Below are 18,781 nucleotides of genomic sequence, written 5' to 3'. Positions count from 1 at the left end.
TATAGTCTTATTAAGGAAATTAAGTCCGTTTCAGTCCTTTTTCTGGTTTTAATTTTTTCCAAAGTCGGAAACAAACAACATCATCGGAGGATATTATTTTCCTTTTGTAAAAAGTTTCTTCTTAAAAATTCTTCATCGACTTCAGTAAGCTTTCTGAATGATATGGAATACCTCTTTTTTCTGAATTACTTTGTAATTTTGTGGCTTATCTTAAAATGAATTCAAGAACATGACCTGCGTCGTCTGCAACGCCGGCACCTACGAGACCGCGGTCCATACTTCCAGGCGTAAAAAACGCAAATCCATAATATGCTATGAGTAAGAATATGAATGTTAAAGTTGTTTGCACGATCATTTTGACCATCATTTCGTGTGTCTTCATAACACTGTCCGGGTAAATGGATGTGTTTCGTTGCATTATTCTTCTAATTACTGGTTTTTTGGTTGGAATCCTACGTCTTTTTGGCTTTTTCGGAAGATCCACGGTTTTCGTTATGAACGCGCCGTCGATGTCCACTTTGTACCAGGATTTGTGTCTATCGAAAATTTTTATTTCTTTTGTCTGTTGACTGAAATTCATTAGTTTCAAAATTTTGTAAACTTGAAATTTTATTACATATCACTCGGAATTTTTGAGATGCCAAATGTCTTTTGAAATGTCGTTTTTGATGTAGCAAAAAAGATTCTTCTTTTGTGATAGAAATCAAAAAATAAAAACTGCGTGTATTAATGTCATGTAAATAATTTCTGCATAAAGGAACGTAATATAGGTAAGAACAATCTGCCATATATCCCTCTCTTTCGGAGTTCATACTAAAGTACGCAATATATTTTTTTGAATTTCATGGTTTGAGATGGTATTCTATTCCACTCTCGTCTTTCGCTCGTCATTTTGAAAAAGGTAAAAATCATTTTCACGCTCTATCAGCCAAACCACAGTACAAATTATAGATCCTTATACTGTGGCCAAACTATTAATCGCACAGAAAAATTGTAAAAACAATTACAATTACCTACAACTTTGGTTCTTACGACTTGCATATTCTCGTAGAAGCAAAAATTAATAACGATAAAAAAATAAAAATTGCGACCAAAGTTGCTTTTTCAATTTTTTCTAGTCATTTTACAGAAAAATTATATCAGAGCATTTTGATAGGAATTTCAAAAAATCCAGGATTAATATTCGAGCGTATGTGTATGTACGTCTCATTCTTTGTCACGCCGCAGCACAAACGGCTTGAGGGTTTAACATATGAGGTGTCATTGGATTCGTCTAAATTGCGGGAGTTACTTCAAGTTGAAAGAAAAACCATTTTAATAATAATAATTTATTAAATAACCACATACACCATTTATTCACATGTTTCACTGTCAAAATACAACCCTTAACCAAACTTAAATCTAATATGTCATCTACCAAAAGTAAGCACTTTTAATATCAGAATTAAATTTTCTATCAAGCTTAAAACATATATTTTCAAAAATAAGTATGTCTGTTCTATATGGAGTTGGTTACAGATGTATAGTCCGCGCCAAACTGCTAGTCCGATCTGAAGTTGTTGCGAGCAGGTGTAGTCATATAATTTGCTATGGCGACGCGATTCATTTCTATATTCAGAGCGGACTATAACTTACTAACAGCAAGCTCATTCGCTTAATAAATCTTATGAAATAATACCATATATTTGTCTCATTCGCACTTTATTGCACGCGTTTAGAGTGAGAGAGATGCATAATAATATGAATCTCTAAAGGCATTGCATACCTCCTGTGTTATATTGCCCTGGTACATAAACCAATATAACTGAAATATAATTTAAATTTTATTTTTTTTACTATTTTCCTTTATTACAAAAGCCATAGAAATAAATGCATTGTTTTTTTTTATCTGCCTGTTACAGTTCACTAGATAAAGCGAAAAACCCTCAAAAATAGCGATTTTTTTGTATGACAAGCTCCTTATTTTCAAGTTATTTTTATATTTTTAGTATTTGTTGTTATAGCGGCCACCGTTATACATCCTCTGTAAAAATCAAATGTCTATCTATTACGGTTCAGGAGATAGAGCCCTGTGACAGACGGACAGACAGCGGCTTAGTAATAATGTTCCGTTTTTAAACACAAATAAATATATTATTATTAACTTTTCTGTACGGAGCTCTAAAAATTATGTAGGACATTTTCTTAGGACTGTTCTGACCCGTTAAGCAATTATAATCTTCAACTCTATATAAATAAAGTCTATTTTTCTACGCAATCGACGCAGATGAGACAGGCTCACGGGTAAAGTCTAAGTTGTTGCAAAGTTTCTTGAAAAACGCCTTCGAAGTATCACACCTCTTGCTCACACAGTGCGGACATCTGGGGGTTAGAGAGAGACAGAACATTTTAAAAATATATATATGGCTCTAAATTTACTAATTACAGTTTTCATATAAACATGAATCAATTTTATTTTTCAGTAAAATTAAAAAAATTGCACAGTGGATAAAATTTTTGAACGAAATTCTAGAATTTTCATAATCTATGATAATTTTTGATTTACATTATGTAAATTTCTATAAAATCAAAATGACTGTGTTTCGACTCCGGCGGCACCACCGTCACACCTATTTCTGTTATAACAGCAGTGTAGTGCTGCTGTGTTCTGGTTTGAAGTGTGGTAAGAGACATACTTTTTTCACATTCCAGCTTAGTCCTCAGAGGTGACGCATCTGTGGCCGACTTCAGATAGGAAACTAATCCTATCTGGGGTTGTACATGTCTACAGCAGTAGCTTACCATCAGGTGGATTGCATGCTCGTCTGCTACTCCTATATTATAAAAAGTCATACCTTGAAAGAAACTGTAGTGATAGACTAGGTCCGCTAGTGATGTGCTTCGCGACGATATCGGCTAGGGCTGCGATGAATATCGGATGGTCGTTTGGTGCCGCTGCTCTCTCTATCTGAGTAATACCGGCCTATACAAAATATATAATATTAGTTAATGGATTCCCTGTTATTTTCAACTGTTTTACTATATTGTGGAGGGGAATGTTTCTCGAGATTATTTTCAACTGTTTTACTAGATTGTGGAGGGGAATGTTTTTCGAGCTTATTTTCAAACTTTATACTATATAATATTAGTTAATGGATTCTTTGTTATTTTCAACCCTTTTGTTGGATTGTGGAGAGTAATGTTTCTCAAGCGTATTTTCTACTGTTTTACTACATTGTGGAGGGTAATGTTTCTCAAGCATATGTCAAAGTGGACCACCTTTAATTCACCACTTTACCTTACAGTGGAAGGTAATGTTTCTCGAGTTTATTTCTTAGTCAAATCATTTACAATATATTTTTGACATATTCAATTTACCAAGGCATTCCAGCTTAGTCCTCTAAGAATCTAATCCTATCTGGGTTTGATTACTGATGTCCATACAGCAGTAGCTTACCATCAGGTGGACGGCATGCTCGATAACTATTCCCATATTACAAACTAGCTGACCCGGCAAACTTTGTACCACCTCAAAATCTATTTATCAAATATATTTCATATAAAATATAGCCTATGTTACTCATGGATAATGTAGCTTTCGAATGGTGAAAGAATTTTTAAAATAGTCCAGTAGTTTTTGAGCCTATTCATTACAACCAAACAAACAAACAAACTTTTCCTCTTTATAATATTAGTGTAGATATATATATTTTTGGAATCCCTTAGAGTTTTAACACAATACTCACATCTTTAGCGACCTCATCACAGTACTCGATGTCCAATTCGTGTAAAGTCTCTATATGCTCATTCACGAATGCTATCGGAACTAAAATCAAATGCTTCCTGCCCTGTTTCGCGTATGCCTGTAAACAAAAAACACATTTTAGTAGCAATCATAAATCATAATAAAAACAAAAAAATTACTGATTAAAAATATATCCTGGGATTTAAACGAATCCAACGACACCTCATATGTTAAACCAAGCTGTTTGTGCTGCCGCGTGACAAAGTATGAGACATACCTACATACGCTCGAATAACATTACCCTCCGCAGTTGCAGAAAACAAAGTATTTTCGTATTCCCCTCAATATTATTTTCATTTTGGTGCTTAAAAAATATTTTGCAATTCCGTCGTTGTGAACTAAACTGGCAAACAAGGTATGCTAGCTTAGTTCTCACAAGAAACGACGCTTCTTATATTCTCAAGGTTATTAAAGTATTTAAACGGTATTACAACTCAAAAACTAATTCAGCACACGAGGCATTCCGTACCTTGATCTTGACCTACACTAACCCTTCTAATTCCTATGTCTACCAAGTGCCTAAATAATACCAAAACTAAATTAAACTAATTCGGTACACGAGGCATTCCGCACCTTGATAAAACTAAATTACCCCACTAATATTCCCATGTCTACCAAGTGCCTAAATAATACCAAAACTGTACTAAGCTGACTATAGAAAACTAACTTGGCACACGAGGCATTCGGTACTTTAATAGACTAACTGTACTAATGTTTCTAAGTCTACCACATGCCTAAATAATAATAAAACTAAATTAAACTAACTCGGCACACGAGGCATTCCGTACCTTGACAGACTAACTGTACTAATGTTTCTAAATCTACCACATGCCTAAATAATAATAAAACTAAATTAAACTAACTCGGCACACGAGGCATTCCGTAATACCCATGTCTACCAAGCACCTAAATAATACCCTCATAATAAAACTTCAAACTAAAATACCCGCGTGGCGGAGTGGTCAACATTCCGGTTTGAAGCGCATAGGGTCCCGGGTTCGATCCCCGGCCAGACAGATATCTAAATGATGAATTAAGGTCTCTGTCTCTGGGTCTGGGTGTTCGTGTATTTGTCTGTGTGTCCACGGCACCCACGAGACAGGGAATCCTAGTGTGGGGATGAGTGTAGAAAGTGTAATATGTATTTGTGTCCACGGCACCCATACGACATAGGACATACGACATAGGGAATCCTAGTGTGGGGATGTAATAACTAATCCGGCACACGAGGCATTCCCATACCTTGATAGCGTCGTCTGTGTACGGCTGCAGCCACGGCAACGGTCCCACCTTCGATTGCCAGACCAACCGGTGAGGGTTGGGCACTCTCAGCTCCGACATCACGGTGGCCACCGATGCAGCTACTTCATGGGGGTACGTGTCTCCACGGGATACTGCCTGGATGGAGGGGAATGATCCTTACTAATATTATAAATCCGAAAGTAACTCTGTCTGGCTCTCTGTCTGTCTGGTTGTCTCTTCTTCACGCCCAAACCACTGAACCGATTTTAATAAAATTTTGTACAAAGGTAGTCTGAGACCCGAGAAAGGACATAGGATAGTTTTTATCCCGAAAATCCCACGGGAACTAGGGATGGCGATCTAAGATCGATTAATCGGAGAATCGATCTTTTGGACCCAAAACATCGATTATTTTAATTCTAATAAGGAATATTAGTAAGGATTGAATCGTCAACTATGCATTTGATCAAGTGATGATCTCTAGCAAAGTTGAAGGTACGAATTTTCAGTTTTATGTATGTTAGTATGTTATATTATTTTCTTTTTAACGCGGGCGAAGCCGCGGGTAAAATCTAGTATGGTTTATAATCCCCTACTTAAAGCAGTGATAGCCTAGTGGTTAAGAAACTCGGCCTCTCGATCGAAGGGTCCGAGGTTCAAATCCCAGGCACGCACCGCTGATTTTGCAAAGTTATGTGCTAATAGAAATTAATTATCGCTTGCTAAACGGTGTAGGAAAACATCGTGAGGAAACCTGCATACCTGAGAGATCTTAAAAAAATGTCTCAAAGGTATGTGAAGTCTACCAATACGCACTTGTCCAGCGCGGTGGACTATGTCCTAATCCTTCTCATTCTGAGAGGAGACCCATGCCCAGCAGTGGGACAGTGATGGGTTGATGATGATGATGATTATTACATTATTTTTATATGTATGTCAGTTATCCACATTCTGACCAAAATACTACTGTTTTTAGAAATAATTGTGACAGTGGTATAGTCCACGCCAAACTACTAGTCCACTCTGAAGTTGCGAGCAGGTGTAGTCATACAATTTGCTATGGCGACGCGATTCATTTCTATATTCAGAGCGTACTAGCAGTTTTACGCGGAGTATATGTAACATGCAGTCCACCTGATGGTAGGCTACTGCCGCTGGAGAGCTGTAATCAACCCCAGATAGGATAAGATTCGTACCTGAGGTCGGCCACAGATGCACCGCTACCCCTGAGGACTAAGCTGGAATACCGCAATAATACTTTATTGTCTTCCTTAACACACTTCAAACCATAACTCAGCAGGGTGTGGTAAGGGAGACATATTTTTCCGAGGTGTTCCAGCTTAGTCCTCAGGGGTAGTGGCGCATCTGTGGGAATATCTAATCCTATCTGGGGTTGATAACAGCTGTCCAGCGGTAGTAGCTTGCCATCAGGTGGACTGCATACTTATCTGCTGCTCATATTAAATATAATATATAAAAAAACCTTAATAATGAATTTGTAATATACTTTACTTATTACTTTTATTTGTAAGTCAGTCATCCACACACCATTACACCAAACGGTGTGACGGTGGTACCACTTAAGTCATACCTAAACGGTACCAAAATAACACAACTCACCTTCAAAGGCAAACTATGTGCCGTGAACATTATAAGAACATCATTTCTTATTTTCGGATCAAATAGTTTTAACTTTTCGCGGATTCTCTCAGCAAAAACTTTGGCTAACAGTGGATGGGTCGGCCATCTCTCTATCATACTGAACCTTATGTTGTTTGGGACCTGTCTGCAAAAAAAAAAACCAAAAAAATCATATAAAAAAAATTAAAAACAGCAGTTTTGAAGCGAAAACTTCTTTAGCGGCTTTTTGAGATGGGTAAAAAATGTTAAACTCGCGTCAGGACATGGCCTGATCGAAAATTCGTAAGATGGCAAAGCAAACTGCAAAAGTCAAGATGTCATCCGGTGTCAGCATAGAAAATATATGTCAATAGGTATCAGTTTCATTTTTTATTTATTATATTTTATTATTTAGGTTAGATTCATAGATTATTAAAGATACTTCGCCGCCTTGAAATTGAATGAAGCCACAAACGGCTTGTTAGTAAGTTCTTTTTTTTAATTCTTGACAAATAAAAACATTTTTTGAGAAAATTTACGAATAAATAACTAATACTGCGTAATTTACATATTAAATAAATAATTATTTCAAATATTTTAAGGACATTTTAGCACTGAGACGTGGCAAAAATTTTTTACGCAACTATTTCAATTCTCAAAACTGGGTACATTTTCTTGTTAGGAGTGAGTAATCTTTACTGAAGTATGGTTAGATTACGACCGGAGTGAAACCCGTTGGTTTTTTTTAAATTTTTCATTAATTTGACACTTAAGTTGAAAGTTACATAGTTCAGTCACAATCTGACAAAAATCGGACCGTTCAAAATGGGTAAGAATCGAGTTCAAAAATTCCGTTACATACATACATACAGGTCAAGCTAATAAAAGCGTAGTAAATATAATTAAATTGTATTAATTAAACTTACCTCTTCTTATAGTAATCTGCTATAGCGTTCAAACTTGACCCAGTAGTAGCACAACTGTATTGGGGGTATTGCGAAAATATTATTGCTCTTTCAACACCATCACTGGAAAAAAGTATGTCTAACATCATCATCAACCCATCACTGTCCCACTGCTGGGCGGTTACTACCATCTCTTAAAACAATATTATTTTAATCATACATTGAAATTTCGTACCTCAACCTCGTTAAAATAAGATTGTTTTTATAATATTACAATAAGCAGTCTTGTATGATGTCGGTAGAAATTATTCATTATTTTTTTCAGGAAATTTATTTTCTTAATCAAAATATGACAATTTCAATTGGTTTTACACAATGGATAGGCGAAAAATGAATAAGGGTTTAATGTTCAACTGTGTATTACGACACACAATCAAGATCGTGGTACGAATAAAGTGCCACTAGTTTCAATGCCTCGTTTCCTCTTGGATAAGAAATAGACAATTTACTAATGATTTTACATCAATCAGTAGGAATAAAACAAAAGAGGAGGAGGAGGTCATGATACGAGTCATGGTGGTTTTTAAGGAGGTCGTGGTACGAAATAAAATAATGTTGATGTAATATTGAAAATAAACTTTCCTGAACTATGATGGTTTTAAAAGATGGGGATTAGGCCATAGTCTACCGCCCTGGCTAAAGGCGTATGGTCTATGACTATGGCCTAATCCTTCTCATTCTGAGAGGAGACCCGTGCCCAGCAGTCGGACAGCAATGATGATGATGATAATGATAATGATGATAATAATGATGATGATGATGATAATGATGATGATGATGATGATAATGATGATGAAATAGAGTAACTTACGCCTCTACTTGTTGCAATGCGTCCTCTGTGAAGGGTGGTACATATCTGAAGGCTATGTAGTGTTTGTGCGGGGCTGAATTAGGCAGCATCTGGTCTAGGGCGTTTGTTAAAAGTTTACCTGAAAAATGAAAAAAATCTTATATATAAAATTCTCGTGTCACAATGTTAGTTACCGTACTCCTCCGAAACGGCTTTACCGATTTTCACCTAATGTTATATGCATATTCAGTAGGTCTGAGAATCGGCTACTATATATTTTTCATACCCCTAAGTGATGAGGGTCGTTCACCCCTTTTTTTATTTATATGGCAACACAACGTTTGCCGGGCCAGCTAGTATATACCGGTCTGACGCGAAAAGGGTCCCGGGTTCAATCCCCGGCAAGATAGACATCTAAATGATGAATTTAGATATCTGTTTCCGGGTCTGGGTTTTGTGTACGTGTGTGTCCATGTCACCCACAATATATGGAATCCTAGTATCGGACTGTGAGTGAAGAAAGCGAATTATGTATTTATTAATAATATTTTTTAATAATATTGAAATAGCAGACGAGCATGCAGTCCACCTGATGGTAATTGTCTATTGCCGCACACAGACATCTTTAAGATACTCAAGATAAGATTAGGTTCCTACCTGAGGTTAGCCACAGATGTGTTGCTATCCCTGAGGACTAAGTCGGAAAGCTTTGGATAAATATGTCTCCCTTACCACACATCAAACCACAACACAGCAGCGCCTAACACTGCTGTTATAACAGAAATAGGTGTGGCAGTGGTGCCGCCTGAGTCGAACCACAAAGGGTTCTGGTTTGAAGGGTGTGATACACACAAAGACACTTTTTTCTATTCCAGCGTAGTCCCCAGGAGTAGTGGAGTATCTGTGGCCAACCTTAGGTACGTAACTAATCTTATCTGGGGTTCATTACAGATATCTACAGCAATAGCCACTTACCATCAAGTCGACTGCATGCTCATCTGCTCCTCCTATTTTATATAGGCAAGTTTAATAGAAGTAAAAGTCTAGTAAAACTAACCTTGCAAATCCGTCCACTTATAAATGGGTGATCCACCACCAATTTCCATATATTTCTTCTTCACTTCCTCCGTCCGTCTGTTTGCTATCCACGGACCGAGTTTGCTTTGCACCGGTAATTGTATCATGTCTCGGTCGGTCATTATCCTTAGGAGGTAGTCGCCAACCTGAAAGAAATATATAAAATCAAAAATATAATATTTTGTTTAAAGTCAATTCTTTACAGAATTTGTTTTGAACATCAATATGTATTTTTTAAAATATAGATGTAACAGATGTAAATGCAGTCTGCCTGATGGTAAGTGGCTACTGCTGCCCATGGACATCTTGAATTCAAGAAGTAAAGGCACCACCACCGCCACTCCTATTTCTGCCTAAAACAGCAGTGTTAAGCGTCACTGTGTACTGGTTTGAAGTGTGGTAAGGGAGACAGACTTTTCCGAGGGGTTCCAGCTTTGTCCTCAGGGGTAGCGGCGCATCTGTGGCCGACCTCAGGTAGATACCTCATCTTATAAAAATATGCTTTCTGTAAATAACATTATTAGTTCTACCGTATTACCTGATCAATAGTCTTAGGGCCTCCCATGTTCAACATAACTATAGCTGTCTTTGGCTTCGCAGGGCTCGGATTAGCATCAGCTGTGCTGTACGAGCACAACTGCGGCAGAAGCCTGGCATTTCTACGACCTGCAATTTTACATAAAATAAAGATAAATTCCAGCTCAATCGGACACTGGGAAGTGGGTGAAATAGCGTGAAGGAGTACATTACAAACACCGGGAGAGGTGAAACTAAATAAAACCTTGTAAAAAGAATTGTTATAGCAATAGAGTGGTTGAAACCACTTCTTGTATCGGACAGTCTGAGACTTCGACTCCAGCAGCACCACCACACCTATTTCTGTTATAACAGCAGTGTTAAGCGCTGCTGTGTTCTGGTTTGAAGTGTGGTAAGAGACATACTTTTCTGAGCGTTCCAGCTTAGTCCTCAGGGACTGCATGCTCGTCTGCTACTCCCATATTATAAAAAAATAAAATAGTGTGGTAGTTGAAACTCCACTTTTTGGATCGGATGATCTGGGATTCAAATTTGCATTTTTGCATTTGTCCCAATTAGAGATGGGCAAAGAACCCGGTTTAAACCCTGTGCAGGGTTTAAACCCAATAAATACCCGTTTATTTCCTCCCACTGGGTATTTATTTGGGTGTTTATAAAATGAGTTAATAAAATCTACACAAAGCTTTTAAAATAGTTCAAATGTTTATTTATTAGATATATTATAGGTTTTTACTGTATTTCTAATGTTTTTACATTTTTAAATATTACATTTTTAGGGGTTCATCTATTTTTATTACCTTTTTAATTACTATTTGTTTGACGAAACAAATAAGTATACCTCTCGTATACTATTGCACAGGTGGTGTGGGAATATGGGCATATAATGTAAAATGTAATTCTTACGTATCTTAATATCTTAATAATTATAGCTTTAAGAAAAAAAATATAAACATTATTTTATAGATAATTTTATTTCGAGAAAAATCCAGAAACCCGAAAATTGTGACGTTTGACCCCGAATAAGTGCCGACACACACATCGATGAGGACTTTTGGAACTTTACTTGTGATGGTAAACCCAAGGTCTCTACGGAAATTTAGCTTTATGTTATTTGATTACTATTTTTATGTCTAAATTGACCGGACTATAAAAACTCCTCTATCAAAATGTTTCAATGTCATTTTCTGTAAATTAAGTAGAAAAAACTAAAAAAAAAGTCTTCCCAAAGTTTAATCTATTATTGTTATTATCTTTGTTATTTTTGGTTTAACGACAAAAAGTTATAGAACTAAAATTATAGATAAATCAATTTGAAACCATAATTGTTCTTACTAAATTTCTGTGCGACAAATAGTTTGCCTGGTAGAGCGTAAAAACGCTTTGTGCCCCTTTTGTCAAGATGGCGGCCAAGGGACAACAGTTGGGACTCCACAAATTAGGATTTAACTGTTCACTAAGCCCTTTACACTAACCATTGACATCTATAAAATAAAATTGGGTCTTCGAAAATTGCAACCCAAATGTAACACATCCGAATGGACTATAACAGCGTAGTTAAATGAAATATGTGCTTTTAGAGTGCATATTTAGTGAATTATTTACAATATTATTTTAAAAATGATATTACACGAAGAAAATAAAAATATGAATGACAATAGTTTACACCCGCTGTTTGGGTGTTTATTTGGGTTTAAACCCTATTTCACCCAAAATACCCGGTTTAAACCCGTATCCACCCATTGGGTTTAAACCCTCAGCCCATCTCTAGTCCCAATAATAGGCATAACATGCTCTAATGGTGAAGGGAAACATTGTGAGTATTGACACTACTGACATTTAAAAAAAGGATGAAACCTTCCAATTTTGTATTTGGTAAAGTATTTTTGATTCTGATTATCAGTTGCATGCTCGTGTACTACTGTATTGTAAAATGTTTTAGATCAACCAATTAGAAATTAATTATCACTTGCTAAACGGTGAAGGAAAACATCGTGAGGACACCTGCATACCTGAGAGATTTATAAAAAAAACAATCTCAAAGGTATGTGAAGTCTGCCAATACGCACTTGTCCAGCGCAGTGGACTATGACCCAATACTTCTCATTCTGAGAGGAGACCCGTACCCAGCAGTGGGAGAGTAATTAATTGGGAGAAAATAAAGAAGTTGATGATGATGATGATGATAATTGATGATAACCAATTGGTAATAACTTGTAGAGACACTTTTCCTCCTCATATCGATATTTCTAGTATATAGTTAAAATGTCTTTGAACCTTTAACACGAGAAAATTAAGAAACAAAATAGTTTTCACGAAGAATATTTGCCGCATAAGGTTTTCTTAAGTTTTTGTTTTTAAGGTTAAATTAAGATATAACAGGCCATTGCAGTTTTAAATAGATAGAATGCAATACTTACAAATACTTGACAACATTGTTAAAGTTTCTTTCAATTTCCAGAAAATAAAACGGTTTCACTTCTTCCAAAGATCTGAATAAAAACTGTAATTATAAGTATTAATTAAAATTTTCTAGAGCGGATGTCTTAATTGCCATACGTTTAACTAATTGCTTCAATCAGGTACTTATTGAAATAATTAAATGCATAAGTGTTATTTTGACATCGCGATTGATAAGTAGATTATTTTTTATTTATAGAATGATGTTGCACGTAAGAAAACAATATTGCGCTATTTACTGACAGCGACTGTCAGTGACAGGTTTATTGTCTGTGGTATAACCATTTTTAAATACTCTATGGCCTGCTTTGGATTCGTTGGCGGAGTAATATTAATAAAATTACTTTACTTTAATGTTAAAGTTAGTAAAACGTGACTATTATTAGCAATACAGCTGTTCATGTTATTTACCAGTTACCGCAATCAGACATAAAATGCAAAGCTTTACAAAAATTATATGGTTTAGTGCAATACACACTGTGGTAACGCAAAAAAAAAATAATAAAAAATATATCATCAATATGATATCGAATAAATGTCTATATGTTAACTTAAATAAATATCTTAAAAATAAATTTTAGGAATATTAGAAAAATAAAACCTTAAATCTATTTTGTGTAATACGTTATCTGTGCATTCGCTATATTTTTTTCAACAATCTGTATCGTGAGTGCAAAAGATAGGTAAAATAATTGTCGAAAAAAACGCGGGAAACGTTCAACTTGGCGGGCGCCTTTTTTTGAGATTTTTCATTTAAATTTATTTTTTAGTAATTTTAAGATCAGTTAAGTAGTGTATTGTAAATATATTTTTATTAGTTTATCTTATTATATATAGTTGTGTAAATATCTCACTTGGGTAAGTTTTTTTAACTATTTTATGGCGGAGGATGGTACCTTCGATCCTGGGGGACCTGAAATCCCCCAGGTCGGAGCTAATATTATAATTCATAACGAATCCAGTATGGACACTGATAGTTCTATCAGGTCTGAAAGGAAACGTGTTAAAGCTCCGCGTAAATTTTGTAAAAATTGCAATAAAAAGAAAAGGACCGATAAATCAAAACACCATAATAATTCAAATCGTAGTTGCATGTGCTTAAGTGAGGAATCCAGTGGAAATGAAAAGAAAAAACATAAAGCCCATAAAAACGTTGATAATAGCTCTCCTCCGTTGGAATCATCACCCACAGATGTATGTAACACCATAAATTTGGGAGTGTCTAATACCCAGGATACAATTAGTACAGAACCAACCAGGCGCATTCGTTATTATATTGAAACAGATAATGCTCCTTTCCTTGTACATGTCCAAAAAGTAACACAATCTTTGTCTGACGGCACCACACTCCACCCTATTACATTTGGTAATTTCCTCAAAAAAAATAATAATGTGATTAAAAATATTGTTAATGGCAGTCTTAAAAGAATAGGTCGCAATAGAATAAGTATGGCATTTACCAACTATGAAGATGCAAATAAATTTGTTTTGAGCCCCCTTTTAGAACAAAACAAGCTAAAAGCTTTTATTCCATCATTTAATGTTACGAGAGTCGGCATAGTAAAAGGTGTTCCCTCGGAATGGTCTGAAGAAGAAATTAAGTCGAATATATCAGTACCAATTGGTTGTGGTGAAGTTATAAATATGCGTAGGCTGAATTATAAGGTAATTGTTGAAGGATCACCTGTATGGAAACCCTCTCAATCTGTAGTACTGACCTTCGATGGACAGATACTACCTAAGAGAATTTTCATGTGCTATAATTCATTAAGTGTGGAACTATATATCTATCCAACTATACAATGTTATAATTGTTGTAAATATGGTCATACTAAGGTGCATTGTAGATCTAAACCACGTTGCTATAAATGCGGTCAGGAACATACAGGAGACACTTGTAGTGTCAGTGAAATTAATGCATACTGCTGTTCATGTTCTGGACCTCACTTTGCTATAAATAAATGTTGCCCAGAATTTGAAAGACAAAAAAGGATTAAGCTGACAATGGCGCAAAGTTGTATGTCATATCTTGAAGCCTCTAAAATACATCCCCCTATATCCAGGTCATATGCCGAAGTCTTACTTTCTGAACCAAATACATTACATTCCGAATCTATTCTTTCTACAGTACCACACTCTAGTACTAATACATCAACAAAAAAAACAATATTTTTGAAACCACGTGCACCACCTAAACAAGTGAGAGGATATGACAAATTAGCTCATAACTCTCTTATTAAAGATTATAACCCAAAGCTTTCTGCACCTAATGGTTCTGCTATTGCAAAAAGTACAATTGAACATTTTTCTGTAAAAGATATCATAAATGAATTAATTAATACTTTAATAAAGTTAAATATTGTAAAACCGGACAACGCTGCCTTTTTAATAAATGAAATGAATGATGCGCAAAACCAAGATGGACAAGTTAACCAACATAGTCCAATGGAATTGCCGCAGCATAGTTAGCAACAAAAGTGATTTAATACACTTAATTAATAAATATAGCCCTATAGTCGTTACTCTGTCTGAGACATGGTTAAAACCAGGTTACTCTTTTAGAGTTCCAGGTTTTTCATGTCTCAGAGAAGACAGGCCTGATGGGTATGGTGGAGTCGCCATACTCATACACAATTCAGTCTCCTTTACTCCACTTATATTGCCATCCCATAGTGAAGGTATATGTGTTATTGGAGCTTATGTATATAATGTAAATATAATTTCTATGTATATTCCTAATCCTTCTTCAGCAATCTTATCTGAAATAAATGTCTTTCTAAGCAGATTACCAAAGCCATTTTTATTATTAGGTGATTTAAACTGTCAACATGTTACATGGGGAAGTTCAAAATCTACATGTTATGGAGAATCTTTATTAGAAATCTTAGATATAAATAGTTTGTGTGTACTTAATACTGGAACACCTACTCGGCGAACTAAGCCTGAACAAGGTGATAGTGTGCCAGATTTATCTATATGCACTCCTGATCTTGCATCTATTCTTACATGGCAATCATTGCCTTATTCATATGGCAGTGATCATATGCCATTGCTGATCTCTTTTCCCCATCTTAAACCACATACATTCAAAAGATCCTTCCGTTTAAAATATAAACTCAATAGCCCGGACTGGACTTTATTTAAGTCTAATGTTGACAAAAGATTATCTACTTTGCCTAAAGTTTGTAGAGGACAGGAGCCAGTTTGCGCCGAGGCTTTGGCAAAACTAATTATTGAAGCTGCCGACGAATCTTTTCCTATTCGAAAAAGCAGGCCCGATAAAATTCCTTCACCACCCTGGTGGGATGAAGATTGTTCTAAAGTAGTCTGGAAAAGAAAACAAGCTGAAAAAGATTATTGCAATTCAATGACAACTGAGAATTTTGACATATACTGTCAGGTGTCACAAGCTTCAAAGAAAATTCTTAAAGAGAAAAAATTAGAAGGGTGGCAAAGATTTTGTTCTTCTTTATGCCCTAATGTTAGTTCTACTCTGGTTTGGCAGAATATTAAAAAATTTAGATCAGCCTTTAACCCATCCGTAACTCATACAATGCCATTATCAGTTGCATGTAAATTTATGGACAAACTAGCCCCAGCCTCAGTTCCTGAAGATAACATAATTTCTATTTCATATAACAATGATTGCGACGGATTAAACTCACCATTTACCATGTCCGAATTAACATCTGTACTTAGTTACTTAAAAAACTCTGCACCGGGCGCTGATGGCATACCATACTCATTTCTTTCAAATAATTGTTATGGTGTCACTGAATATTATTTAAATTTAATTAATTCTGTTATGATTAGCGGGCACATCCCTCCATCATGGAAATCTCAGATTATCATACCCATTTTAAAACCCGACAAACCTCCATTGGAAGTTTCATCTTATCGCCCCATTGCTCTTTCAACTACTATAGCAAAAGTTGCCGAACATCTAGTTAAAAATAGACTTGAATGGTTTGTCGAAAGTAATAAACTTTTGGCTGATAGTCAATATGGATTTAGGAGAGGTAAGGGTACTCTTGATAATATAAGTATCTTAGTAACAGATATACGCATTGCTTTTTCTAATAATTGCAGTATATTAGCAGCCTTTTTAGATATAAAATCTGCATATGATAATGTTCTCATCCCAATATTAAAGCTTAAGATGCTTCAATTGAATATCCCTAACATACTTGTAAATTTTATTATAAATATGCTATCTGAAAGAGAAATTAACTTAAATGTAGAAGATCGTATGATTACAAGAACGATATGGAAGGGGCTTCCACAAGGGTCGGTCCTTAGTCCAATCTTATATAACATTTATACTCATGATTTAGATAAAACATTTAATGATTCTGTTAGAGTGCTCCAATACGCCGATGATTTATTGATTTATTCCACCAGTACATCAATACCCACAGCTTGTGAAAATTTAACATCTTCTCTTAAATTACTTAAAGAATGGTTAGACAGGAATGGTTTAGACATATCAGTGTCCAAAAGTGCGATAGTTCTATTTTCCAGAATGAGAAGTCCTCCACATTTAAATGTTACATATAATAATGATACCATTCCTACAAAAAGTGAAGTAAAATTTTTAGGTTTCATCATGGATTCTAAGCTTTCAGGTATACCTCATTGTCAATATATAGCTAATAAATGTGAAAAAAACCTCAATATCCTAAGATGTCTGTCAGGTGTATGGTGGGGTGCCCATCCGTATACAATGAAACTTGTGTATAATGCCATGATACGAAGTGTTATTGATTACGGCTCTTTCCTATTAGAACCGTGTAACGTCGCTGGTTTAAAAAAGTTAGATGGTGTGCAAGCAAAAGCTTTAAGGATCATTTCAGGTGCAATGAAATCTAGCCCAATCAATGCGTTACAAATTGAATGTGGAGATCCCCCTCTACACTTAAGACGACAATATCTGTCGGATAGATTTTTAGGTCGGTGTCTCCAAATTTATAATCATCCAATTTTAACAAAAATGCGTCAAATTTATGAATTAAAAAATTCTCCATATTGGACACATAAATCTCCACCCTGCCTTCTTCGAAGCTTTGAGAAATTTAATAGTATTGAAGCTCCTACTTCCGCTGACACTATGCTACCGCTGTTTAACAATAGGTACGATTCTTTATTAATGTCTCCTAAAATCTGCGAGTTTTCTTTATCAAAAAATGATGTTCAATGTAATGCTAAATTTAATTCAATTATAAATAATAAATGGCAAGGCTGGCATCATATTTATTGTGATGCTTCTAAACAATCTAAATATGGTTGTGTGGGTGTAGGTTTGTATCATTCCCAGTACAATATTGTACAAAAAATTAAACTTCCACCTGAAACCTCTGTATTTACAGGTGAATGTTATGGTATCTTCAAAGCAGTTGAATATATATTAACAATGAAATTAGGAAAAACTTTAATATTTACTGATTCTCAGAGTGCTTTGCAGACTGTCAAGAAATTCCCATTTAAATACAAAGCTCAGTTGTCAATAATCTTGGATATCAGAAGTAAACTCCATACATGTCTATTGAATGAATTCGATGTAGTTTTTATATGGTTACCAAGTCACTCCGGGATTGCAGGAAATGAAAAGTCCCATCAATTGGCAAATGATGCAGTGGAGTGTGGTGACGTTTTTCCTTTTAAAAATTACGCCCAAGACCTAACATCCCTTGCTAAAGATTATTTATACGACTCATGGAGTGAACACTGGACATCGAGTTCCCAAAAAAAGGGGAAATATTATCACCAATTACAGCCAACAATCCCCGTCAAGCCTTGGTTTTATAAAGTAAAGCTTGATAAATCTGCTACTTCTATTCTTATACGTATGCGCCTGGGGCACGTCTGTACTAGAGAGCATCTTTTGAAATTGGGAATTGTTGATACTTCCGAATGTATTTGTAAAAGTGGAACTCACAATCTAAACCATATATTTTTTTCCTGTCCTTTACACGATTCCTCCGCCCTTTACCAAAATCTATCTTGTCTTACGAATGTATCATTTCCACTATGTATACCATATTTATTGTCTTCCCTTGATCCTGATATATATAAAATCTTAGCATTATTTATTATGAAAAATGATATTAAAATTTAATATTTATATGCCTATCTTTAATTATTATATCTTTATCTGTATGTAAATTTATGTTCAACCTACTGTACTGATCCCTCCTTTTCCAAATTTCATCCGTTTTTTATTTTTCTAATCCTCGTTTCCCCGTTTTTACGTGTCATTGGCTGAGCGTCCATGCGCCAAAGCCACAAAAGAAAAAAAAAAAAAAAAAAAAA

At 35.3% G+C, this 18,781-nt stretch overlaps 2 protein-coding genes across 2 annotated transcripts; one reads left to right on the top strand and one right to left on the bottom strand.

Moving 5' to 3' along the window:
• Positions 1 to 1,312: 1,312 nt before the first annotated feature.
• On the bottom strand, positions 1,313 to 12,720 carry FeCH (ferrochelatase, mitochondrial). The gene is made up of 10 exons (XM_073090775.1): positions 12,433 to 12,720; positions 10,017 to 10,144; positions 9,459 to 9,624; positions 8,423 to 8,540; positions 7,573 to 7,674; positions 6,647 to 6,812; positions 5,027 to 5,182; positions 3,726 to 3,842; positions 2,835 to 2,962; positions 1,313 to 2,361 (listed from the first exon to the last, which is right to left on the bottom strand). The coding sequence occupies exons 1-10, from the start codon at positions 12,446 to 12,448 to the stop codon at positions 2,250 to 2,252; spliced, it is 1,209 nt and encodes a 402-aa protein (XP_072946876.1). The 5' UTR covers positions 12,449 to 12,720; the 3' UTR covers positions 1,313 to 2,249.
• Positions 12,721 to 13,193: 473 nt separating this feature from the next.
• Positions 13,194 to 18,765, top strand: LOC140755483 (uncharacterized). Its single transcript, XM_073090759.1, has one exon. The coding sequence runs from the start codon at positions 13,352 to 13,354 to the stop codon at positions 14,939 to 14,941; it is 1,590 nt and encodes a 529-aa protein (XP_072946860.1). The 5' UTR covers positions 13,194 to 13,351; the 3' UTR covers positions 14,942 to 18,765.
• Positions 18,766 to 18,781: the final 16 nt, after the last annotated feature.

This window comes from Epargyreus clarus, unplaced genomic scaffold (genome assembly GCF_041222505.1).
Source record: "Epargyreus clarus isolate Ecla_fem2 unplaced genomic scaffold, WU_Ecla_fem_2.2 ptg000033l, whole genome shotgun sequence".
Taxonomy (NCBI): Eukaryota; Metazoa; Arthropoda; class Insecta; order Lepidoptera; family Hesperiidae; genus Epargyreus; species Epargyreus clarus.
This window is presented reverse-complemented; position numbering and strand designations above follow the sequence as displayed.